This window comes from Melanostigma gelatinosum, assembly GCF_949748355.1.
Source record: "Melanostigma gelatinosum genome assembly, chromosome: 4".
In the NCBI taxonomy this organism is placed as follows: Eukaryota; Metazoa; Chordata; class Actinopteri; order Perciformes; family Zoarcidae; genus Melanostigma; species Melanostigma gelatinosum.
The window spans coordinates 24,765,094-24,791,066 of record NC_136637.1 but is presented as its reverse complement, the minus strand read 5'-3'; the positions used below and the strand labels follow the sequence as shown (position 1 = coordinate 24,791,066).

Sequence of the window (25,973 nt, the reverse complement as noted above, 5' to 3'; positions counted from 1 at the left end):
AGTTATAGCAGTGCATGGGCAATAAGATTACATCAGATCAAACTGTAGGCTCTGAAGATGAGAATATACTGCACAATATTAATTGTCTTTATGAAACCAGATTAATCTTATTTTTTAATTATCTGTATTCATGAGTGCAAACAAATTTCGTGTCATCACAACTTTCTCTCTCTCTCACTGTACTCCTGCAGTCTACTTGCTGCTGCTGGCTCCTGAAACTTGGCATATTTTTGCCTTCACAAGTGCATCGATGTTAGGTGTCAAATCTTGAGTAGCAGCACATTTAACAATGTCATTCAAGTGTTCATTTGTTAATCTTGAGCGCTGCTTTGTTTTATTATTGTTCATGACGGAGAACACCTGTTCACAGAGATAAGTAGTCCCAAACATGGATAGAACCTTTGCAGCCCTGGCTGTTAATGTGGGGTAATGTGGCACAAGATATTGATAAAACGTATCCAATCCCACAGACCCAAATTTATCCTTCATAGCGGAATCGCACTGCAAGTCAATAAGCTCGAGTTGAATGTCAGCTGGCATATCAGAAGGCTTCACTGTAAATGGCGAGCGAAAAAAGCCAAGTTTGTTCTCAAGTTCACTGAATGCCTGAAACCTCTGCTCAAACTCTCGCAGCAAATCTGTTATGTTGTCTTTATATTTATCCAAATCATTATCGGGACGGTCCGGTGCCTTCGGACGCACAGCTGTGAGACAAGAGAAATGCGCGGTGTCGCCGTTGGATAGCTGCGTCTCCCACAGTGACAGTTTCATCTTGAACGCACTTATGCTGTCGTAATATTGAGTGACAACCCTGTTACGGCCCTGCAATGTAGTGTTAAGTGTGTTCAAGTGTTGTGTAATATCAACCATAAACGCAAGATCCTGCACCCATTCCTTGCATTTAAGTTCCTTTACTGGGCGTCCCTTCTTCTCCATAAATTGTCCTATTTCCCCTCGCAGCTCAAAGAAGCGCTTGAGTACTGCACCTCTGCTTAACCACCGCACCTCAGTGTGGTATGGGAGGCCAGCATGAATGTCATTATCACTGAGAAATGTGTCAAACTGACGGTGATTTAGACCACGCGCTCTGATGAAATTGACAGTTTTCACAACCACACTCATAACATGGTCCATTTTCAGTGTTTTGCAACATAACGCCTCCTGATGCAAAATGCAGTGAAATGCCCAAAACTCTTGTCCTCCATTTGACTGTACTTTGTCACGGAATTTTGTGGCAACACCTGCCTTTCTCCCGACCATTGATGGCGCACCGTCGGTAGCCAGGCTCACGGCACGGGACCAGTCCGCTCCCACCTTGTCCAGCGCTCCAACGAGAGCGCTGAAAATGTCATCTGCTGTTGTGGTGTCATTCATGGGCACCAATTCAAGCAGCTCCTCGGTGATGGTCAAAGTTTCATCAACACCTCTAATGAATATGGCCAGTTGAGCAATATCTGTGACATCGGTGCTCTCATCTATTGCAATTGAAAATGCGATAAATGACTTGATTTTCTCTTTCAGTTGGCTGCTCAAGTCACTTGAGAGAGCTGTCACCCGATCTGCGACAGTGTTCCTCGTTAGACTGATATTGGCAAAGGCAGGTCGCTTTTCAGGGCACACGACTTCTGCAGCCTTCAGCATGCATGTTTTTACAAACTCCCCATCAGAAAACGGCTTGGATGCCTGCACCAGCTCGTTGGCAATAATGTAGCTGGCTCTTACAGCCCCATCAGAGATATCGCGGCTGCGCGTAAAAGTAGACTGCTGTTTCTTCAGACCAGCGACCAATTTGTTTATCTCGTCTTTCCTTATTTGTCCTTTCAAGTGGTCATACTTTTCTTTATGAAGAGTCTCATAGTGACGCTTAATATTAAACTCTTTGAACACTGCAATAGGCTGATTACATACCAGGCACACCGGTGTTGCATTCACTTCTGTGAATAAGTAATTCTCAGTCCATTTTTCCTGGAAAACTCTGCACTCCGTGTCCACTTTTCTTTTTTTTGACAGTGCCATTTTGGGAAGGGTGTGTTGACAAGTGTGTTAGTGGTGAATGGTGAAGCAAGATTGCCGGTTAGTTTTTACCTGGACACATCAGGGGGCGGTGCCGCATGCTGGACGTGAGCTCCTTTACATTTGCTGCCCTCTAGTGGCCGGGGGGAGCATTTGATTTGTATTTATTATTTTAAAAAATCACAACTTTTGATAGAAATGAGCTAGAGACTCGCTTTTTTTTTGACATTCTCAGAAATTTATGCCGGGCCGGATTAAATCATCCAACGGGCCGGGTCCGGCCCGCGGGCCGTATGTTTTTACATGCCTGGTTTAGAATCTGTAATTACATTAGTACTAAAACAGGCTGACATCTGGTGGCTTAGAGAGACAATCACAGCATGGTTTTATAATATAAGTACGCCACCCAGTGGATTAATAGATAATTTACACAATACAGTTTTTAGAGATTCATTGTCTATGACCTGTGAGCTTATATCCTGACCTTAGTTTTAATTAAGCATTATAACTTTAGTTGTTGACTTGGTTCTAATACAGCATTTTAACAAAGATTATTGGTTTCAGTTGTGCTTATTCAATTCTTGAACTTAATTGTGATTCATTAGTAAATGAGATTCTGATTGAATATTTTTGAACACAGTGATGGAATTTGAATTTAGATTTGTGATTTTGATTCTGATTTAGATGTTGAGTTTGATTTAGGAATTCTAACCTCAATTTTGGATTTGAGATTCCTTCACATATCCAGTATTGACTAATTTTGGTACATTTACTGTTTTACATCGATCCTAAGAATCAATTTTGACACGGACGGCGCAAACATATTTGAGAGGTCGTTGACCTCTCTTACACTCCAGACGTATGCTAACATTTACTGCTGAACTTTGGGCAGTTTTGTGTTTGTTTTAGTCAAGGTGCGTGGTTGAGTGGATCCAGAGCTGGGAAGTGGAGCAGTGGATCCCAGTTTTGGGGTAAACGACCGCACACAATACAACACAGAGGGTGAGTTGACTTTGACTTCAATGACAAGTGTGTACATTTAACACACACATTAGAAACTAGACAAACACCACGCACACCCACATAACACATGCGATTGAAGGATTTAGAAAGTTACAGCAAGTTACGTTAACTATTATGGTAAAGTGTTTAGAATGTCACATGCACAGCACATTTAGAGCATTTATTGGACAAAATATACTGCTGCTGTCTCTGTTTCTCTGTTCCCCCACAATCTGAGTTGTCAAGGGGGGAGATTCCACACTCGGACTCACTTTACTGACTACAGGAACAACGCAGTTCCGGGCACCTGTGTACAGAATAAAGGGGGAACACTGGACATGGACGTGGAGACTCCAGGGGGCTGCCAGGACGAAGCAGGGCAAATGGGGTGCAGAGGAAAACAGATGAAACAGGAGTGGAAGATGGGGAGTGGTGAGTATAAGACAGACGGTTATGTGTTCCCAAAACCCAGAAACAGACAGAGAGCAGCCACAAGTGATGATGACACCCTTGACGACACTGATGAGGACAGAAGAGAAGAGGTAAGTGGAGCAGCCGGAGGTTGTCCACTTCCCAGACGGTTCAACAGGAAAAGGAAGGCACCAGAACGCTATCGAGAACGTCTTTATCCTGTAAAAGGTGAGATGCCACCATTAGCCCAGACCCAACAGTACCCCTTGCTGGTGAAATACAACGGACAAGCTGAGTATGTGCCATGGGGACATCGAGACATGGACACACTGGAGAAGGCACTGCCACCGCTGGGAGGAGGAGCCAGCCCTTGGATCCGTCTCTTTGAAAAACTCACGGCAGCGGATAAATTGGCACTGGGAGACATACGGGCCATGATTATCCGCACAGAGGGGACAATAAAGTTAAATGCCCTAGAAGCAGGAACGGGAACGGCCCGCAGAGTGGACCAGACCCCATTCGACAACTTCCGAGGAATCTACTGGGAAACTATGAGAAGCATCTGGCCCACGAAGCCAAACATCACTTCCCTCAGTGGATTGAAGCTAAAACCAGAAGAAGAGCTGCATCGGTATCTAAAAAGAGCTGAAGAAGAGTGGCATGAGGCCACAGGGGGGAGACATGACGGCAATGAAGCCACCACTGTAGTATGGCGACACACTGTGCAGAAGGGCCTGCCCCTACCAGTACAGACAGCGCTGGGAGGAGTGGTAGGCTTGAGCAACATGGAAGATGCCATGTGGAGGGAACACCTAACTCACTACAACCAGAGACATCTAACTGAGGAGACAAGAGGACAGGAAGATCTGGAGAGAATGACGCGGCGGCTGCTGAAACTTCAAATAGCGGCGGCCGACAGAGAAATAAGTAGAAAACATCTGGCCAAGAAACAGATGGCCGTAGCCAAGGCTCAGGCCTCACAACAGCCCCAATATCCAGCTGCACCCCCGACCTCATACCAACCAAATCCAGCAGAACCGGCCCCCACAGTGGTGTACTACCAACCTCCTTCATCCAACAGAGGGAGAGGTAACTACAGAGGGGGGTATGAAAGACCTGTAGGTAGAGGGAAGTGCTACGTATGCGGGAGAGAGGGTCATTGGGTGAGAGATTGCCCACATAAAAGAAGAGGAAGACAGCCCAATGCACCACCACGACATGCTCCGTTCCCACCACAACATCAGCAGTACCTACGACCAGGTCCATCTGGACCTCCTCCCGTGAGACATCAACAGATGCCCATGCTGTCACCAGGACCATGGGGAGGTTCAGTGTATAGCCAAGATACATAGATGATTGCCATGTGATCCCTTACAGCAGAGATATCGAGGTGAAGGGGGGATATGGTAAGGTGTCAAACATTTATGGTAAGGTGTCAAACATTTTTTGTAGATCCACATTTAGAATAGTTTTCAGTAAAGGTGCTACTCACAATTTTTGAGATTAATAACGTCATGATAAACCACAACTTTGAATTTAAATACAGCACAATCCAAGTCCTCTAACTCAGTGATAGGTCTTAGCCTAGACTTGCTAACTCTATAAATTGTGAAATATACTGGAGCTCTAACTAACATGAGCCGAGTGTTGTTTTCTCAGGTGACAAACGCAGAAGCAGCAGCTGACGAAAGGAAGCAGGCTGACGTGTCACCAGGCAGTCTGGTGTGGATAAGAGTCCACAAGCGCAGGTGGAGTGAACCAAGGTGGACAGGTCCATGAGAGGTAGTATTGGCAACCTCACATGCAGAAAAGGTAAAATGGGAGCGACTTGGCACCACCTCACTCACTGTGCAGCAGCGAAGGTAACAAGTAAGACACTCGCAGAGACAGGATTGAACATCAAACAGGAAAAATTTGAAGCCAAAGACACCTCAATAGAGGGGTTTAGACAGTACTGATTCAGTGGGTTATGGAAGTCTGTAATTATTTTCTTCCTGATTTCAGTAGTTTCCCTCTTAGTATGGCGAATTAACCACAGACAGGAACCAGAACACATGCATGACTACATCACGATTCGACATTTAGCCTCAGTAGCTAATCAAACCGATCTTAGACCACGTAGAGAGGCTTCTCTGACGACACTCACCTATGAAAATGTAACTCTCACTCTTATGTTCAAAGAAGGTACAACATCAACGGTCCAGTTCGACTTCTGTGAAGTAGTTTCCTGTCCCAAGTATGAACACACCTACGGGTGGATGTCCAAAACCTTGTGCATCATAACTGACCAGTGTGGGCCCGCCACACATAAGTATGGGAAGCTGTTATCATATTATGACTGTGATGTGTACAAAGGGGGTGGGTAGATGTAATCCTTTAAGATTTACCTTAACAGACCCAAAATTGACTGACTGAGGACTTTACGTAGTACAGGGAAAGGTAACTACTGATAGTCCTGCCCCACAAGGGCTCATTAGGATTATTGTTAAGCCTGTCAAAAAGACCAGGTTCGACATACGACTGACGCAGAGAATGAGGTAAGGGGTGGAAACTGGAATGGCAGATGGGAATTTATGGTGGGTACAATATACGGCTTCAAGTCGGAGAATTACAGATTGTATTGTGTGTTCAGGACCTAGACCCCTAGCAACACCAGTTCCTTCAAGATTCAGACTCCTAAGTCCTGAATTTAGTTGTATTTTAACTCTGTTTACTGATGACACTTTGCCCCTCCATCACACTTGTCAGGGGCTACACTGGGATTACCCACCTGTAGAATATAATACCCCACCTCTGTTCAAGGTTTCAGAGGGTCCATTTGATTGTATAGTCTCAGATACAGCTAAGGGGCCCAATGTAGGTAGTATTATTGCAAATTATAGCAAATTGTAGCCACAGTCACAATGCTAGCGACTATCTATATAACAGTGTGTTAAGACAGACAGCACCTAGAGCTGATTTATGGTGGTGGTGTGGAGGAAGAACCATATATCCAATCCTGCCTAAAGATTGGACCAGTAGATGTGCGTTGGTGCAACTTATATTGTCATTCTATATCTTGCCTGTCACTGATGCAACTTATAGAGAACTCATCTCTCCACGCCCACATGCTAACAGAAGATCCAAAAGAGATGCCGGTGGCCCGAAGGGAGCCTTTGATGACCAAGTGTACATAAGATGTCATAAGAGTGCCAAGGGGGGTGTCTAATGACTTTCAAGCCAGAAATCAAATAGCAGCAGATTTAGAATCTGTTTTCTCTCAGAGGGTGATGATTAATAAAAATGTCGATTGGATCAACTACATTTACTATAACCAACAGCGTTTTGTAACCTTCACCAGGGACGCCATATCAGGGCTGCATGCACAGCTGGCGAAGACTAGTTTTATGACCTTGCAGAACAGAATGGCATTAGATATGATTTAGCAGAGAAAGGTGGCGTTGGCCAGATGTTTGGGACTGCGTGCTGTACTTTCATTCCAAATAACACAGCTCCTGATGGATCGGTGACCAGGGCTCTGGAGGGACTGACAGCACTCAGCCAAGAGCTAGCGGACAACTCTGGTGTCACGAATCCATTCACCGACTGGTTGGGAAGTATGTTTGGCCAGTGGAAACATACATTTTTGTCAATCGTAATTATTCTGTGTGCTGTCGTCGTAGGCCTCCTAGTTGTCTGTGGATGGGGGTTCCCTTGCATCCGTGGACTTCTACAGGGGTTTATTGCTTCACCGATGAGCCAGACACCAGTCCAGGCAACCAGTTATGTGACGAGGATGAGGACGAATTGGAGCTTCTGATGGCCACAGTCTAGATGAGGCCACCAGAGGGACTTCACGAGCGGTTCCTGACCATCCTCTCGGAGATCCTGAAGGACCTGATAAAGGCCCAGATGGACTTCTAAAACATCCGGTGAGATGTTGGAAATTTGGGAAATAGACGGATTGTTTTGGATGAGTATCTTGAGATTTTATTTTTTGTTTAATTGGGTTATAAGGGGATTTTAGGGTGTAAAGATTAAGAAATGTAATTTTGTCAAGTGTAAAAGAACAGTCAAGGCTTCTCAGTATGTGTTCTCTAGCCTACAGGCTGTATCCTGATCCTGCCAGCCCCAAAACATGGAAGGCAGTGAACTTCAACGCATTCGACTCTTCTTTGCGTTAGCGAGGCAAGCGTAGGGTGAAACGGACTGAACAGGAATACTTGAAATCTGTATGCATGAATTGTTTGCCTCTGTTTAGATAGATAGGGAGCCTCTCCCTGGATTGAGTAGGGGGGAGGTCTCCAGGGACATTTGAATAACTAACTACATTTGAGTAGCTAACTCACAGTGAACTGTGAGTTAGGGGGGAATTGTAAGAAATTTGAGCAAAAAACTGTAGTTAGTAGATATAATAAGTGTTTCATAATTCATAATTAATCATTCATAATTAGTCATAATCATAAGGGTTTTGGGAATGCATAAATAAGATAAACATAAAGTGATGTAGGAATAGTAGCTAAAAGACATGAAGCTTGAAGACATGATGTGTTAAGTGATTTATATATTTTTTTAAATGTTAAAATGCTCCTTTAGTTGCGCTACTGACTACATCACAGCCAATAGCCCTCTGTTGAGGTTAATCAGTCTGCGGAGCAAGATAGTTTTTTGATCGTGGTGCCAACATTGTTTAGAGTTGAGCACAGAATGTTCTTGCAACTTTATTTTTGTTGAGTAAACCTTTTTAAATGGAGTTACTGCCTCTGAAGAATCATTACGTGTCAAGCTTATTGCCAACACACAGACTAACGGTAGTGGTAATGTGGATTATCGGACGGAGGGAAGATTGATGCTACAGGGAATCCGTTTATCGAGGTTCAGCTCGACACATTATTTACCAACTTGTATTGATATATAGAGTCATAAAACAAACTTGTGACACCAGGTAAAGTTTTCAAGCCATCCACTTTAATGAAATATTGACTTGTTAAATACTTATACAGATACAGTAATGTATACATTTAATGTTACAACATACAGCAGATCCACATATGGATGTATTTAAAACAATGTCCTCATAATATTTGAAGAATGTCATCAGCCAGTTGTGCAACCATCAGGGAGGACTTCATTTGACCGAATGGAACAGTTTGTGCGACACCTACAGAGGACGAGAGGAAGTTAATTAATGCAGTAAACTTCTCCGTTCTCTACACTGGGTCCCTGTAAGAGCTGGCATCCAGTTTAAGACTCTGGTGCTAGCCTACAGGGCAGTGAAAGGAACAGCTCCTTCTGATTGCTAGGTCAAGCCTGGTTTATGCTCTTAGATGATTGTTTAAAAAAGGAGATGCACTTATGACTTCTGGTGACTAGTAGTTCTCTTGAATACCTATGTTGAACACACTTATTGTAAGTCGATTTGGATAAAAGCGTCTGCTAAATGACTAATGTAATCCCAAGTCATTTTGCAAACAAAAAAACATTTTAATATCACCAAGTTGCTGCTTGTGACATGCAGGACATACTTGCAAATGTTTGGTAAAAACATTTATTATTTATTTGATAGTTATCCCAAAATCTGTAAAAATTCACCTTGACAATAAAAACCTATGTCAAACTGGAGGGGTGGTGTGGAGCATATTTTAAGTTAAGTGTGTCATGAGTCAACTGTGAATTATTTGCAAACCACATTTCTCAACTGAACTTATCTTGAAAAAAGACTATTCCTTCCGATATTCTATTTGAAAATGAATAACAAATGCATTGACATGAAGCGTGACTCCTTCGGTGGTGTGTTGTTCCTCTTTCTGCTTGATACAACCGGCAAATGTCAACACTTACGCAGTGGTCGCGGGCATGCAGGAAGTCAAACAGCTCCTCGGTACAATCCTCCGCTGTCGAAGACCGGGAGCCAACTCTGGTCTCACAATGATCCAGACGCTCCCGAGTGTGAACGCAGTGCTCTGTGTCTTCACACTTCTGTCGCATCGTTTCAAGGGGATCCTGAAACATACAGTGCAGCATTCAGAGCACGTATCTTGTGGAGTGTCCGTGAAAAAGGGGGCGACGCATTTAGTAGATTCAGCACCGCACTCACTTGTCCCGTCGGTATCAACCAGGATAAACTAAATAGGTTGTAATCATCGAAGCAGCAGCACCATCACAAACTACTAAAATGACCATGAAGTTGTACCTAATACAACTTGTTACTGAATGTATAAGTGTATGAAGGGGATTCACATAGTTCAATACATAAAAACGGTGCGATTCAGACAAGTCTGGTACCAACCAGTAAAAAGGGGGTTCTGGTGGTACATTTTTAACATTCTTTTATGTGGAGAAAGAAAAATGTCTCATGTATTTATGGATACATTTCCAGAGGGAGGGGGTGGCAAAGGAGAAGACCTGAAATGAGTCCTTGTCTTTTTATTACTGCTCACGCAATAACGTCTAAACACACCTTTGTGTTTCTCATGTTTGTCAGCTTAATACTGGTGTGTCTTCCGGCTTATTCAAAATAAATTCTCATTAAACTAAATTAAAAGGCGACCAGACTCGTGATCAAACGTGTGTTCTTACAACAATACAGAGACACAGTTAACATATATTAATTCTGATGTTCGGATGAACATACCACCATGTCTTCCTCCTCTTCTTCTTCTTCTTCTTCTTCCTGAAACAGACATAACCTTACATGACTCAATCCATCACACAATTCATTTCCAGCCGTCAGGCAGTTGTTTTGGGATGGATTACACATTTAACAATTGGCAAGACAACTTTACTAAATGACAAAGTCGAATGACATGTTGTATTCTGCTGCATGAATAAGCTTCAACATGTTTCTGAACGCCAATGGAAACATTGACGTTAGCTAAGCTAAACTGGTGATGATATAGCGTTATATTGTGTTAGCTTGCTAGCTAAGATAACCAAACGTTACTGGCTTAGCAGAGTTATCTTAAATCTGTCGTAGCTACTAACATCCTCGGGCTCTCCGTTCATTATCATCTTCTCCTCGAAAACCATGATTGTTGGTGTTCTTGTCCTTCAATGGCCGTCTGTCAAATCTCGAGTGTTGGAGGTCACACGAGCACAGCGGTTAGCTACGACGTTAGCGAGAAACTAGCCACACAGTTTCCGGTCATCGGACTTTCAAAACAAACTTCACGATCAACAACTTTGTTAAGGATTTCCGGAGTTACGACATCCTACTGTATAACGTTTATAATAGCATTAGTTATAAGAACAAATACACGAACATTTAGTCTGTCACTCACTCAGTAGCGTTTTTCACAACAAAAGTTGCAAGTTTTATTTTTAATGAAGCATTTATTGTGTTTTATTTTGAAATTGGATGTGTAATTTCCCTCGGCCAAATTGATAAAGCTCCATACTACCATCATGTGTTGAGAAGTAGTTCTACACCAGCTAAATTAATTATCACACTAAAATCGTTGGCGAGTTACGCCAATGATTTGTGGCAACAGTTTGCATCTATGCCTAACATGCTGGGCCAGACGGCTGTGAAAGCGAGTCATTAGCTACCTCATGTTTATTAGTACAATGAGTTATTCATGGTTATTTGAGTCCCCTGTTTTGTCAAATGTAATGTGAAGCCCTTGTTTTTTTATTGCACTACTTTGTGGAGTTATTAATGTACATGTGATGGGACCGATTCTACAGTTCCCTCTAATAATAATTCCAGTGGACCATGGACCCAGTATCAGTTTAACTCAACAGTTGTTTCGTGTACATTTTAAATGATACTAACACATGTTAACACCAAGTTTTACCTGATCACCGATGCAGTGTTGACCAGTTATTATATGAACACAATAAACATTAAGTTTTGGTATCTCATCATTTTAATATATACGATGAGATTACACTTTACCTTCGTCACATACAAATTAAATTACCGACATTGCAAAATCAGAGCAATTGTTACTGTAAGGTCACTGATTAACAGTGTTTACAAGCCTTTACTAAGTATTGAGAGGGCAGAGTCCAGTGCAACCATTCGGCTTTTGGTATGTTGCCATGAGATATGAGAGAGATACTGTAGGTTATAAGACTGGCTCTTGGTAACGCACCAGTCTTTTATGTGACAAGAAAGGCAAGGAAAACAGATACTTTATTTAGACAGGCTTGAGTCCTTGATTACAGAATGGATTCAATCTTTTCTGTACTTGGATCCTATGTTAACTGGGATGTCAGAGGTATGCTGCTCTTCACTATAGTCTTCATCCTCACTGCAGATTATATTAAGAACCGTCGGACAGGCAGCTTCCCTCCAGGGCCCCGGGCATTTCCTATCGTGGGCAATATATTCACTGTGGATTACAAAAGGACCCATGAGAGTCTGACACAGGTAACGGATGTAAAAAAAATAGACTTTTAAGAATGTTACAGGTTTTCCTAATGTTACTGTTTGTGTTATCTGCCATATCTCAGTTAGCTGGGCGATATGGAGATGTGTACAGCCTTCGGATGGGCCAGGCATGGATGGTGGTGTTAAACGGGTACGAGGTTCTGAAAGAAGCTCTGGTTAATCAGGGAGACAGCCTGGCAGACCGCCCAGAGCTCCCCCTGCTGCAGGACATATCCCATGGAGGAGGTGAGCATACTTGTTTTTCCCCACAATCAGCGTTATATTTTTCATACTTTCCAAAAAAAAGTTTTTACCCTTTTTATGAGTATGTTGTATTTTAATATTCATGCACTATAGAGAATAAAACGTAACTTTCATGCGTGCTACTTGTCATCAACATGTGATTGTTGTGTAGAATTAGTTAGAAAACAGATTAACTTCTCTGTTGCTGTACTTCAAAGATAAAACAAATGATTATATTGCAGTTTTTTTTAGCAGTTACAAACATAAAAAACATCTCCCAAATATTTTGACCATTCATAATAAAATAACAGCACTGTAAAAATAAAGAATTAAAAGTGCATCGAAAGCTAAATTCGACCAACAAAAGTTTGGTATTACATGGACTGTTAATATCAAATATTTAATGTGTAAAAGAATATTCATTCATTTTCCTGATTTCTATCTAATTCATTTTAATTCCTTTTTGTCCACTATCAGGTGTCATTTTCAGTAATGGGAATATATGGAAGCAGCAGAGGCGTTTTGCACTTTCAACCCTCAGACATTTTGGATTTGGCAAGAAGTCACTTGAACCCATCATCTTGGATGAATTTACATATTGTGCAAAAGACTTCAATAGCCACAAAGGTAAATAGTAAATGCACAGCAACACATTAAGAGTAATACACAACAACAAATACACAATTTAAATCAGATTTTCTCTTTAATTGTGGAGGCAAGCCCTTCGATCCACACCTTGTCATCAACAACGCTGTCTCCAACATCATCTGCTCCCTGGTTTTTGGGCATCGCTTTGAATATGGTGATGAGAAGTTCATGAAACTGACAAAGTGGTTCAGCAAAGGTCTCGAAATCGAAGCCTCCATTTGGGCACAGGTACAGCATTTTACAATCTGGAATCTTAATGCTGTTTGACTTTATTCTGAAATACATTTCTCATTATATATCTGAAAGTTTATCAATCATGCTTGGCTCTATGCAGAGGTATGCAATATGTTGTGCACACACACAGCTCAAGGTGGAATAAATGGATTTTAACATGTGGTTTTGGTTGTAATAGTACATTTTTCTCTGAAATGCCTTTTTAATCGCTATTGTTCCAATCTGCTCTACTCTGCAGCTTTACAACTCCTTTCCTCTGCTGATGAGACGTTTGCCAGGGCCTCATCAGACAGTCCAGCACATCTGGGACAATGTGAAGGACTTCATAAGGGTAGAGCTTAAGGAGCACAAACAGAACTGGGATCCCTCCGACGAAAGAGACTATATCGACTGCTACCTGAAGGAGATTCAGATGGTGATTGGCACTAGACGTTGCTTGGTTTTTCTAATGCTGTGTTCCTCATGAAGTTCGTGTGAACATCATAACTGCTTGTTTTGCATCTACATCAGAACTATCAGCTGTTCATGTACCGACCCGTTTAATTGTGGCATCACTCCTGGCTGCTGTGTGTTGATGTTCAAAGATCTGCTCAGCACTTTTGCCATGGCCTCTGCCTATCTCTAATGGCCATATCTCCAACAGCATTCACTCCTTTTAATCTCATGAGATAGAGATGTTACCTGGTCACTACCTTTTTTTACTGTTATTTATGAGGCTACACGCCCGCTGCCCAAAGGGTGATGACCAGAAACATCGTGTCAGTGTTGTTCGTGACGATTGAGAGGTATTACTTTCTGGGTCCACATTGTTTTTTGGGAAATTTCAGCATGATGTACCTTTAAGTAACCATCATAAATTATTATAACCCCAGCTGTGATAGCTGTAACATGCACTTGTTCCAAATTATTTTGCAACACATTTTAATACATGTATTTGTATGTATTCTCAGAGTAAGGGGCAGGCTGACAGTACATTTGATGAGGAAAACCTGGTCTTATCTGTCTGGGATCTGTTCTTGGCTGGATCTGAGACCACTTCCACCACCCTGCGGTGGGCTTTCCTCTACATGGTAAAGCACCCCGAGATCCAGGGTAAGAGCACCGACCAAATCACTGAAGCTCTTTGTTCCCACTCGATGCTGTGCAAATGGGTGATACGTAAACACATTTTGTATCAGTGAAAATTAGGCACATTATGTGACTACTTTTATTCCCAAGGTTACAATTAATGTGCAATCACTTGAGACCTTCACATTTATGACTAATTCTGTGCAACGAGCATCTTTCTGTAAAACATACAGTGCAGCCTCTATTGACTGGTGCAAGTTTGCAAATCAACAGGAACATGAATTATTCTATTCACTAATGTGGCAGTGCTGCACTGTGCTTTGTCTCTCCATGAGCATTCTGCTGCCTGTTGATGAAATACTGTTACGACTTCTGTCTGTTTCCCCCGTCTCACAGCAAAGGTCCAGGCCGAGATAGACGGAGTGATTGGACAGTCCAGACAGCCGTCCATGGAAGATCGTATCAACCTGCCCTACACGGACGCTGTCATACACGAGGTCCAGAGGATGGGCAACATAGTTCCTCTCAGTCTGCCTCATGCTACCAAGAGGGACATCCAGCTGGGAGGCTACACAATCCCAAAGGTCAGTTCTCATATCCAATTTTTATGTCACATACACGACCGTGTTGCATCTTTATGAGTTGCTTTTACAATATCAATCACCAGGGAGTTACAATAATCCCCAATCTGACCTCGGTGCTGTTTGACAAGAATGAGTGGGAGACGCCCAACACCTTTAACCCAGGACACTTTCTGAACGAGGAGGGCAAGTTCGTGAAGCCAGCTGCTTTCATCCCTTTCTCTGCTGGTGAGGAACAACACAACCACTTGTATTATTGGTGTCTTCACTTCTTTATACAGGAGCTTGTCCCAGCATACCCTGGGACCCTACGGTGTTCCTCACGTAATGACATCATTGTAACATCATTACGTAAAGCTAGGGTGGGTAATGTTTTCAGGAACATGTATTGTTATAATATTTTTGTGAACCACTAGACCTAAAATTAGGACCACATTTATGACAGTTACCACAACGCTTAAAAGTTCTACTTCCTATGAAGGCCTTATGAGAATGACTGCTACTGTTGACGTAAATTAGTTTGATTAAGTGGCCAAAACTCTGTGTCACAGAACTTTTCGGTTTGTTTGTTTTCCTGTCTCAGGTAAGCGGTTGTGTCTCGGGGAGAACTTGGCCAGAATGGAGCTTTTCCTCTTCTTCACCTCTCTGATGCAGCACTTCAACTTCTCCATGCCTGCTGGGGTGAAGCCTGTGATGGACTTTCGCTTTGGCGTCACTGTGGCACCAGTTCCATATGAAATCTGCGTAACATCCCGCTGACGGAGTGACAGATACACTTATGGCACAGCTCAAATTGAAAAAGTTTCAGGTTCACCTGAAAAAAAGCACTTGTATTGATTGATTCCGCTCTAGAAGGCCAGCATAAATGGTCTGAGTCAAGCAAAATTTTGATTTTCGGAACCAGCAGTTGCATTGCTGTATTATAATTCTATGTACTATATAGCTAAATATGAACTATATATTCACTTGTCTTATCACTAAGAGTGTTCAATAATCCTAATAAAGCAGTTTGACACTATTTCGATTAATTTTGAGCAGTTTTCAGGTGTCATATCTGTCAATCATAAAAAGATTAAATATAATATTATATATAAATATATATATATAATATATATAAATAAAATATATAAAAGTATTTTTATTTATTTTATTTTTTAAATTCGTTTTGCAAAAGTGAATTATACACAGAGTACACATGTGTGTACCCCCCGAGAGCCCCCACATTCAGGGGCGTCGTGCTTAAGAGGTTTTAACACATAATTAAATGAGTCTCAATGTAAAATAAAAAGGTATGTTCTGTAGATATTGACCTCCATATCCTCTTGGGCAGGTGTTGGTAATCCAAAATATTTTTAAAGATGTATCACATTACCCTCAAATGAAAGAAAGCAATACAAATATTTGAATAATGTAGGTGTTTATTAAATTGGTGCTAGTATTCGGAAATTCAAAAGAGATTTAATTAATTAAAATAGAATGCAATTGAACAAAAAAAGTGCAAATTAACCATCTATATCAGAGTTTTGTAGAAAGAGATATCTGCAGTGGACCTAATGACATGTCATCTATAACAGTGGTTCTCAACTGGTCTGGCTGCGGGACCCACCATCACCCCTTAATGACAAGCCGGGACCCACGACCCAAATTTTATATATATATATATATATATACATATATAATTTTTATATATATATATCATTTATATATATATATATATATATATATATATATATATCATTTATATATATATATATATATATATCATTTATATATATATATATATCATTTATATATATATATATATATATATATATATCATTTATATATATATATATATATATCATTTATATATATATATATATATATATATATAATTTTTATATATATAATTTTTATATATATCATTTATATATATATAATTTGGGTATATCTATATTCAAGACGTCTAGTAGTAGTAACGTTATAGTAAACAACTGTCAAATCAAATAAAGAAAGTACACATCAATTATATTTTAACAAATATTATTCTCATTTTTCAAATTTAACTGGATGGATTATAAATACATAGAAATACATGAATACATGTTCTTCTCATTTCAAGTAAAATAACAGCTGGATTAAAAAATAAATTACGTAATGAAATTCAATTTAGAAAAATTATTTTCACTGAATTGCCCTGCAGCTCCAAATTCAGTTCACTCAGGATGAAGTGATGAATCCACAATATTATATTTTTCTCATCTTCCAAAAAGAGAAATTAGTGTTGGAAGAATTCACCTCTATGAGTCTGTCCAGTCAGAGTCTAATGATTCTGGTCTCTCTGGCCATTTCTCTCTTTTGGAAATCGTCCCACTGAAAACGGGTCCGCGACCCACCAGTTGAGAATCACTGATCTATAAGCCAAATATCAGTTTGATATATTTAAGAGAGTAAGGCAATCATTTTGTAAACGCTAAGGTGTTGGAGGAAGAGTTTTTAGCTTTAAGATGAGACGGCAACTTAATCAGCAGCATGCATGTGTATTGCTGGAACTTGTTTTTAATGGAAGCACCGCTCTCTGGGGCTGTGGATGATGTATCCCTTCACTTAAAAGTACCAGATTCACTAGTTCTGACTCACTGCCAGTACTGCCCTCTGAGCACTAATCAATTGTGTGATTAAGTAACAAGACAGTGCGTTATAAGCCAGTCTAAAAAGTAGAATTGTACTTCAAGAGCACAGCGAAAAACAGTGGATAATGAGAAAAGATGTAATTTGTAATTTTCAATCAGAAGACCGGTGTTTGACACCACGTTGTGGTTTTTATCATTTAAACAAAACAGTTTTCCTAAACCTAATTCTGTGGTTGTGTTGCCCAAACCTAACTGTTCTTAGTTATTTTAAGCCCAACCATGATGCTTTTTCTACACCAAACAACATTTTTTTGTTGCCCTAATCCTGTTTTTAGTTTTTTAACGTAATGTCATTTCGAGTGACACAGAAAAAACATACAATTCGTGTCCCTGTACACGAGACCAACACCAACACAGCTGCTGCACGCTATCAGTCTATATCCAGCAATTAATCACTACTTTGGAATGAAACATGCTTGTGTTACAGCTGAAACCACATCCACATCCTTGATATGTTGGAAGAGTGAACAACATTATTCCTGATGTAAACGTTTGATGCCATTTTTCTAAAATGTCCTAGTGTAGCCCTTCACACTCAGAATTCCATTTCTAATGATATTCCATAGTTGCTGTCACTGACACCATCAGTCTACCTATCCAGCAGTGAATCTGTGGTTTGGAAACACACCCCTGTGCTACAAGTCAGGCCAGTTAAGCAATTCATCAGAGGAGGTGTGCCAAAGCGCCACGCCTCACCTGACTCACCTGAGACAAACAGTTTGTGATTCTTCCTCACTAAAGAGACACACGGACTGAGAGCGAGACAATCAGATTCACCTTTAGAACAAACTAACAACTTCCTCTGAGTGAGTTCAACTCCAGGAGAGAAAAGAGGAAAACTACAACACTGCTGCTTCAACCTGCTGACGCTCCACACACTGAATGTGAGTTTGACTAAAAACAGTGAAGTTAGTAGAGGAGGGAGGGGAGCCATGACTGATGTACTTTCTGTGTTTTCAGCTTCACTCACAGACTAAATGGCTTCTAGATCATTAATGAATTGTGATGTTACAAACATTAACAGTGATCGGTATTATATTGAGTAGGAACAGAATACATCACAACTGTTATCACTTTCATTGACTACAGTTAGAAAAACAGTAATTAAATGTATCGATGCCAAAAGCTGTGGACTGTAACTAAATACATTTACTCAATTAAAACAAAACATGTTTTAAACATCAGTAAAATATCTGCAAAGTATCCTGAAAACATTGTTTTAATATCAGTTTAGGAAGAGGAAAACATTTTTGTTATTTTTAAATCCGGTAATTTCAGGAACATTTCAAAGTATCTCATCTGTCAGATTAATCTAATGAGAACATCCAGAAGATATTAATGAAATAAAACTATTATTGAGTTCATATGAGAACATTTGAAGTCATGATTTATGTTTTATTCGTGGTTCAACAGGTGATAACAGAGGTGACTTTGTTGTCATGTTGCTTATCTTTCTTTAACATGATTTAAAACAAACAAAGTAAAAACTGACAGAAACAGTGAACATGAATTTACTCTGCTTGTGTTTTCTTTGTGTTTGTTCCGTTAAAGTTAAGTTGACATAAAGACGTGATCTCAGAGCAGAGTGATGGATCTTATTGATCATATTCATCATCTGTTCCCTTTTAAGGTGAAACACATCAGAGGGCTGACAGAGCTCCGCACCTTACATGACATCATCTGAGACAAACAGGAAACAGTTTGTTACTGTTCAGTTCTCAGTGAGAAGAGACTCACCGACAGACAGACGGTAAGATTTACCTTCATTACAAAGCTGTGACTTCAACTGAGGACAGTTACAGGTAGAAGGACTAGAGTACTGCAGTACTGCAGTACTAATGTATACATTAGTACTGCATATATGTGTACTAATAAATAACTTTACATTAAATGTTTTGGTATTGAGACCATTATAGAATATAATTCTAAGCGTAGAGCTTATAATTAAGAATATCGCTGTAGTCGTGCAAAAACCTGCAATTCATCTGTAAGTAGGACATAACATATAGAATTAAACAACTGTTCTAAGCCAACACAACTCGTAGCCTACTCAATAAAGGCCACCTGTGGTGTTTTAAAGAAAAACTTTGCTATTTTGATATTCTTGGAAACGAACACAAAACTGCAACCAGTGTATCCTGAGTCAGCCGGTCGCAATGGATCAACTCTCTGGTGTTTCCTCCGCGTGGCTGTGGCTGGACGGCCGCAGCCTGCTCCTCTTCACGCTGGTGCTCCTGGTGACCGCAGAGTATTTAAGGGCCCGTCGGCCCAGCAGCTTTCCTCCGGGACCCTGGGCTTTTCCTCTCGTGGGCAACATGTTCTCCTTTGACCTGAGCAATGTCCATGGAGACATGACTACGGTGGGACTGAGATAATGCATCCATTTGTCGTCAGATTGAGGGAAGATGATCCTATTATATTACAGTAGCCTATCTAAACTTGTTTAAATTAGCTCCACCTTGACCAACTAAAACAGTAAAACTATTTAGATAATGCACCAGTAATACTTATATTATATATAACGATCACATGGAGGCGTTTCTGCTTTCTTTTGACACCGTATGTATATTTTGCTCATATAACTTCTACATAAGTGACATTCCGGGACAAAGCAGGACTTTTACTTGGAAAGTACTTTCATAATATCGCAGTATTGCTGCTTTTAAGAATTTAAATAGGATAGAAGGTGTGGGCATTATCTCAAGAACCAGTCAAACTAAAATAATTGGGTTGGATACAACTTAATAAACCTGAAACTGTAAAAATGAGAGACAACAGTCCACACATGGTCAAAGATCATTTAGTTTCCGCAGCCTTTCCAGCTTTGAGATCTACAGTTTTCAAATCCAATTTGCCTGATTTTCAAATCAATTCTTAAACAACACTGGATATTATGCAATGTGGTTGTTGAGAAAAAAGTATACTAATATATTTTACAACTTTCTCCTGCTGTTTTGAGCATTTTCTCACAACTCAAGGTAAAGGTGGCATGTTTTCTCACTCACCTGTGTTGTGTTTGTGGCAGTTAGCAGAGAAGTATGGGAAAGTGTACAGCCTGAAACTCAGCGGCTCGTGGACGGTGGTGTTGAATGGCCTCAGTGTACTTCAAGAGGGCCTCAGTAAAGGAGACCTGTCTGATCGGCCAGAATTCCCACTCCATACTGATGTGTTGCCCAAGTTGGGTAAAGACTTATTTATGATCACGTTGAGTTAAGATTTTCTACTCCATCACTGATGGGCTTCAGCGATCTTTGTTGCTTTCACTGATGTGATCTGAATCCATAAATGTCAAAGACCGAGAAACGTGTCATTTTTCATTGGTACATCAGAATGGACACTGACTTTATGAATGTGATGTTCTAGTGTTGCTAATGAACCAGAGTTTAGCCTGTCACTATATTCAATAATAAGCGCATGTTCATGACAAGTTAATCAAGTATTCCTCTAGAGTTTGATCAAATTTAAGATAAACTCACTGAGTTTTCCACTTTACATACAGACTGTTTTGTACTCACTGTGAACTCCTTTATATCCCAATCTGTTGTTGTTCATCTAATTACATTTTTCTCATCAGGTATTATGAATTCTAATGGACATAAGTGGAAACAGCAGAGGCAATTTGCCCTCTTCACTCTCAAATACTTTGGCGTTGGCAAGAAATCCCTCGAATCCTCCATACTGGATGAAGTTATTTATATATCCAAAGAAATCGCTAATCATAAAGGTAAAGAATCTGATGCAGAAATATCTAACACTGGCTGTAACTGCTGTAATCTGAATACATAATGCTTCTTGCTCATCGGACAGCTCATTTTTCATTTTGATATGTTTGCCATGTGATCAACTGTCCAGGGAAACCCTTCACTCTTCATTTAATAATGAACAACGCCGTCTCCAACATCATCTGCTCCCTGGTTTTTGGTCATCGCTTTGAGTACGGTAATGAGAGGTTTCTGAAACTGTTGACGTTGTTGGACAAAGGGACCCAGATTGAAGGCTCCATTTGGGCACAGGTACTGCATTTCAAAGCTTTTGATGAAAGCTTCTTGCTTTGTACTATATATATATACTATATATCAATATATCTGAATACTATCTTATCCTGATCAGTGTTCATTGATCTTTTGATGTCACAGATTAAATTGTTGCGAGGTATTACGCGTTGACATAAATGTGTCTTATTTACAGTCTTCCCATTGATATTGACAGCTGTACAACCAATTTCCTGTGCTGATGAGGCGTCTGCCGGGGCCACACCACACGCTTCAAAGTATATATGGTGAAATAATGGGCTTGATGAAAGCAGAAATCAAAAAGCACAAGGAATACTGGAACCCCTCTGAGCCCAGAGACTTCATTGACTGTTACTTGAATGAGATTCAGAAGGTGGGTGGACAAACGGCCACTGTTTTGATAAGCCACTCATCTGTCAGTCATTTTTCAAGCAAACCTACCAGCCATTCCTCAGTCCCTGCTTCTCAATTTAAACTTCTGCTACTTGTCTTACATGATTGTAAAATCTTTTGGTGTTGTACTGCTTATAGTGCAGCCCTGATTTGTAAGGTTTTGCTCATATTCCTGAGGAAAGACAAAGTATAAAAAGACTGTAAATTGGCTTTAATATCACTCAAATCGAAGTGACATTACTTTTATGACTCAGATCCACGTTCCCTGACTAACCATTGTGGTGGAAAAAACGATTTAATACTGAGTGAGTCCTATGATACTGAAATTCAGAAACATTGAGAAAACAACCTTGTTTATAACTGGGGGTCCTAAAACCTCAAAGATTTAGCTCACAAAACGGCATAACGGGCCAAAACACTGAGTGTGACTGTGGAAATTTGCCATCACACCATTTGAATGTGAAAACACATTACAATACCAACCGATACCTCTCCAGTTTACGTTGTAAAGTTGACATTAAAATGTGCATCAATAGCAATAGGCCCTTTTCGCAGCAGCCATCTTGACATTTGGGTAAACACATAATTGATCAAATACATGACGGCCCCGTTGTGTTTAGTGTCACAGCTGTTCCAGTGAGTCAGCGTGCAAAATACCTCAATGGAACGGGGCCATGATTCATTTGATCAATTACCCCTGTGTTAAGCTTCTATGACTTGTAGAAATGGCTGCTGTGAAAAGGACCAATATGACATTGTGTATTTTTAAAATGTTCAGCATCAGGACAAGAGGGACGATGAAGCAGATGCTGGTTTTAATGAGGACAATCTGGCAATGTGTGCCTTTGATCTGTTTGGGGCCGGCACTGAGACCACTTCCACCACCCTGCGCTGGGCTTTGCTCTACATGACAAAGTACCCCGAGATCCAGGGTAAGAGCTCACAGACGTGGACAAGAAGTCATTGGGAGTTTGCTTGGCAGAAACAAGTGGAAACCTGAATTGCACTCATTGAGTCCCAGACTCATTTATTGTTCCCTCCTCTGCTGTCCCGTCTCACAGCAAAGGTCCAGGCCGAGATAGACGGATTGATTGGACAGTCCAGACAGCCGTCCATGGAAGATCGTATCAACCTGCCGTACACGGACGCTGTCATACACGAGGTCCAGAGGATGGGCAACATAGTTCCTCTCAGTCTGCCTCATGTTACTAACAAGGACGTCCAGCTGGGAGGCTACACAATCCCAAAGGTCTGTTCTCATACACAGTTTTTATGTCACATACACGACCGTGTTGCATCTTTATGAGTTGCCTTTACAATTCCAATCACCAGGGAGTTACAATAATCCCCAATCTGACCTCGGTGCTGTTTGACAAGAATGAGTGGGAGACGCCCAACACCTTTAACCCAGGACACTTTCTGAACGAGGAGGGCAAGTTCGTGAAGCCAGCTGCTTTCATCCCTTTCTCTTCTGGTAAGTACCATTTCTTAAAAATAAATGCTGTTCAGATTATTTTTGGGGGTTTTGTATTGCCTTTATTCGATACAGCTGGAGATAGACAGGAAAGAGGCAGAGCGAGGGGGCGACATGCAGCAAAAGGGCTGCTGCGGTAAAGACTCCGATGTTGTCCACCAGGTGAGCCACCAGGGCGTCCCCGATTGTCTGATGAATTGTTGTTGTGTAATTTTGATGCAGGCAAGCGACTGTGTCCCGGGGAGAACCTGGCCAGGATGGAGCTCTTCCTCTTCTTCACCTCCTTTATGCAGCGCTTCAGCTTCTCCATGCCTCCGGGTGTGGAGCCTGTGATGAAGCCCCGTTTTGGCATCACCCTTTCACCCATCCCCTTTGAAATCTGTGCCACTTCACGCAAAGAGTGATGCACCTCCTCAAGCATGTGCACATTTTCCAAATGTATTTCAGATTGTTCATTTTGAAATATTTTTGGCCACATGGCAGAAAAAGTCGACAACAACCGAACACAGTGTCCCCTTAAAATGTTATGGTTGATATTTTGAGCAAACTCTTGCCTATTTACACTCTAATGTGTAAAATTTTAGCATTTATTTTTAAGTAGTGGCTCTGCCAACTGTAAGTCCAATATAGTCTCCCTTTAGGTCTGCTTTGGTCTCCAACAACTCTCAATAAACCATCTGGATCTTTAATGTGATAAATGTTTGACTTTTCTTTACAATCTAGTTGTTGAGTTAGTTATGTCTGATTAAACAAGGAGCTTAATTAAGTGGAGCGTGAAGGTAACAAGAAATGTCACTTGAAGGGTTGGGCTGAAAGACCTGTATTATGGTCTATCCATTTTTATCAACAGCATTTTTCACCATTTATCTGTGAAGAAAAACATCTGTGAAATCCTGAAGGACATCTTTGCCAACATCTGGACCTCCTGAATCAAAGTATGTCACATCAAAGCCTTTTGCCTGCTGACACATTCAAGTTTAACAGGAAAGCAGTGCAAAGGTCATCAACCTGTGTGCTGTGTTGGGATCTAAAGGAGCGTGTTTGGGTTATCAGCATTTAAGAAACTGAATTCTTGACATCAATAGAATTATTGATGTATGTAACAATTATTAATGACTATTAATAACAACAGGGCACCACCCTGCGAACAGGGACCAATAACCAAACGATAAAACTAAGTCTCATAATTAGTAGTCACTCATAATGTCAATAGTCTGCGTATGTCTATACATTCAGTGACAGTGAAGGTTTTAAGTTCGAGCACAGGCCACTACATACAGTCTTATCAAATACATATGCACAAGTAATCACAGACGACTGCTCCTTAAAGTATAACAGAGTTTATTAAATCAAAATAATAAATTATCAAATCAATTAATATTGCAACCAACAAACGTTATCATACAATTTTATATGCCTAAACTAAAGAATGAATAAAATGGATGAGGGTGTATGTCTGTGTGTGTGTGTGTGTGTGGGTCTGTGGGTGAAAAGGAAGGGGAGTCTTACAGCTACCGCTAAAGACTACAAAGATGGCGGCGTCGAGTGACGCGGGCCAAAAGGGGAGGGGCCTTAAGATACTACAGCTAAAAACTACAAAGATGGCGGAGTCAAGTGACGCGGGCCAAAAGGGGAGGGGCCTTAAGATACTACCGCTAAAGACTACAAAGATGGCGGAGTCGAGTGACTCGGACAAAATGGCGGTGAGACTGCTATACGTAATCACCTGTGCCTGGGCAGCACGTGATGTGAGGCGATCGTTTGAACGGGGTTTCCCCAGGGGCAGAGAGAAGAAAGAGAGCAAAGGTGGGGGTCATGAATCAAACTTCTGCGTGCGGTCCGCGTTGTAGTGAGAATGGGGAAGTTGGCCGTATAGTACACAACGTGCCGTTGTCGGTAGAACTGCCAGCAGTTAGGTACGATAGCCGAGATTCCACACTTCACTCACAGAGCTGATTTAATGAGGAGAGAATACCACACGAATTGTAATAAAACAAATCAAAATAAATCAAATAAATCCCAAGCAAACAGTCATAGTTAATACACAAATACAGCGGAGCTTCTCTGCTCTGTAATGATTGCGCAATACCTCAATATCACGCGACAGTAACTTAAACACACAAAAACACGGGAATATCAACATATAAATGAATGGCCTGAATTAAAGTTACGTTAATTTAAGCTAAGCTATGCCCAGATGCCAAGAATCTTACTTGTCGATGCTTCGTTGCAGCGTTGAAGTGTTCGTGGCAAAGTTGTCCTTTTTCTTCGGCAGGAGGGGGGGGGGGGGGGGCAGGCTGCTTGCAGCGCGGCCGTGCAGCGGGCGCTGTGCCGCTGTGGGCTCGCTCTGGAGCAAACGCAGACGTGAACTATCCTCGCTGCAGGGAGGACAGTTTAACTTCGGCTGAGACGACGTGGTCCGTACGTCTCCCGGTAATCATCGGTCAGGAGAGGATTAGACGTCTTCCTGCCGGAGTGTGCACAAAAAGAAAAAGAAGCAAAAAGCGGAGAACGGATCGCTGAAGCGGATTCGTTATCGCGGGCGGAGTGGGCCTTTACTCAGCGTGGAACACGGTTGTTTCGTCCAGCGAAATGGCTTGTGACCTGACAGGGTTTGAGGCGGGGTGAAGGGCCGTTGCTTCCTCGTGGCCAGCGTCGCGCTGGCGGGGAAAGCTGGATCTTCTGTGGCCTGGACGGGGGGTCCGGGCGAAGAGAGCGTTGTGTGCTCCCTAACTCAACCGAGGTCGAAGGGAAAAAGCATTGAGGTGTGATCTGCAGGCAGTTTTGTAGAACAGTGGTCGAACCACAGGGGTCCTGGGGTCTCTTGGCTCTCGGCCAATGAGATTGCAGCGGTGCATTCAGGTGACC

At 41.3% G+C, this 25,973-nt stretch overlaps 2 protein-coding genes across 2 annotated transcripts; one reads left to right on the top strand and one right to left on the bottom strand.

Annotated features, from left to right (window-relative positions):
* Nucleotides 1-8,351: 8,351 nt before the first annotated feature.
* On the bottom strand, nucleotides 8,352-10,529 carry uqcrh (ubiquinol-cytochrome c reductase hinge protein). Its single transcript, XM_079267412.1, has 4 exons — nucleotides 10,390-10,529; nucleotides 10,040-10,078; nucleotides 9,247-9,408; nucleotides 8,352-8,566 (listed from the first exon to the last, which is right to left on the bottom strand). The coding sequence occupies exons 1-4, from the start codon at nucleotides 10,432-10,434 to the stop codon at nucleotides 8,534-8,536; spliced, it is 279 nt and encodes a 92-aa protein (XP_079123538.1). The 5' UTR covers nucleotides 10,435-10,529; the 3' UTR covers nucleotides 8,352-8,533.
* A 1,046-nt stretch (nucleotides 10,530-11,575) lies between these two features.
* On the top strand, nucleotides 11,576-23,762 carry LOC306776543 (uncharacterized protein; the record flags this gene model as incomplete). Its single annotated transcript, XM_079267256.1, has 18 exons — nucleotides 11,576-11,779; nucleotides 11,863-12,025; nucleotides 12,500-12,649; nucleotides 12,738-12,898; nucleotides 13,143-13,319; nucleotides 13,855-13,996; nucleotides 14,369-14,556; nucleotides 14,640-14,781; nucleotides 15,137-15,297; nucleotides 19,358-19,585; nucleotides 20,251-20,407; nucleotides 20,800-20,949; nucleotides 21,078-21,238; nucleotides 21,435-21,611; nucleotides 22,410-22,563; nucleotides 22,693-22,880; nucleotides 22,964-23,105; nucleotides 23,328-23,762. The coding sequence occupies 18 exons, from the start codon at nucleotides 11,576-11,578 to the stop codon at nucleotides 23,507-23,509; spliced, it is 3,027 nt and encodes a 1,008-aa protein (XP_079123382.1). The 3' UTR covers nucleotides 23,510-23,762.
* Between the last annotated feature and the right edge of the window lie 2,211 nt (nucleotides 23,763-25,973).

Bases quoted from the DNA above. Each gene is read 5' to 3' on its own strand.
- uqcrh (XM_079267412.1), bottom strand. From the start codon at position 10,434: ATGGTTTTCGAGGAGAAGATGATAATGAACGGAGAGCCCGAGGAT. The intron at 10,079-10,389 runs GTTAGTAGCTAC...TGTCTGTTTCAG, and splicing joins TGAACGGAGAGCCCGAGGAT to GAAGAAGAAGAAGAAGAAGA. The intron at 9,409-10,039 runs GTATGTTCATCC...TGTATGTTTCAG, and splicing joins AAGAGGAGGAAGACATGGTG to GATCCCCTTGAAACGATGCG.